Raw genomic sequence first — 422 nt, 5'->3', positions numbered from 1 at the left:
CCCCGGGGGGCCCCGCAGCAGCACGGGGGGGGCCCCCCGCTTCTGCGGGGGGGCCCCCTGTTGTAGGGGGCCCCTCCGCAGCAGCTGAAGACTCTGCGGGGAGGGTACTGAGATTGGGGGGCCCCGGGGGGACCCCTACAGCTAGCTGCGCTGCTGCTGCTGCTGACTCTGCTGCTGTTGCTGCTGCTGCTGCTTCTCCCCCCACGGCAGCATATGGGGGGACTGCTGCTGAGGCAGCGCCGCTTGTTCCATTTGCTTCTCTCGAAAGTTCCTGGTCTGCTTCATCCTCGCTGCTGCTGCTGCTGCTGCTGCTGCTGCTGCTGCTGCTGGGTTCAACCTCATGCGCTGCGGACTCGTCGCCGGAGGACCAGCTGGCTTGCTGCTCCTGAGCTGCTGCCAGCAACAAAGAAGCAAGTCGTTTG

General features: G+C 66.6%; 1 protein-coding gene across 1 annotated transcript in view; it reads right to left on the bottom strand.

Annotated features, from left to right (window-relative positions):
* Nucleotides 1-141: 141 nt before the first annotated feature.
* ETH_00040860 (uncharacterized protein) overlaps nt 142-422 on the bottom strand; it is a gene marked incomplete at both ends in the record, with an annotated part of 1798 nt that continues 1517 nt past the window's right edge. Inside the window, one exon of the mRNA XM_013374718.1 lies at nt 142-422. Within this exon, the coding sequence (XP_013230172.1) occupies nt 142-422 (281 nt within the window).

The sequence above is a fragment of the Eimeria tenella genome, genomic scaffold, assembly GCF_000499545.2.
Source record: "Eimeria tenella Houghton genomic scaffold, Eth_scaff2226, whole genome shotgun sequence".
NCBI classification, from domain to species: domain Eukaryota; phylum Apicomplexa; class Conoidasida; order Eucoccidiorida; family Eimeriidae; genus Eimeria; species Eimeria tenella.
Note: the sequence above shows the minus strand (reverse complement) of the source record. Positions and strands in the feature narration are given on the sequence as shown.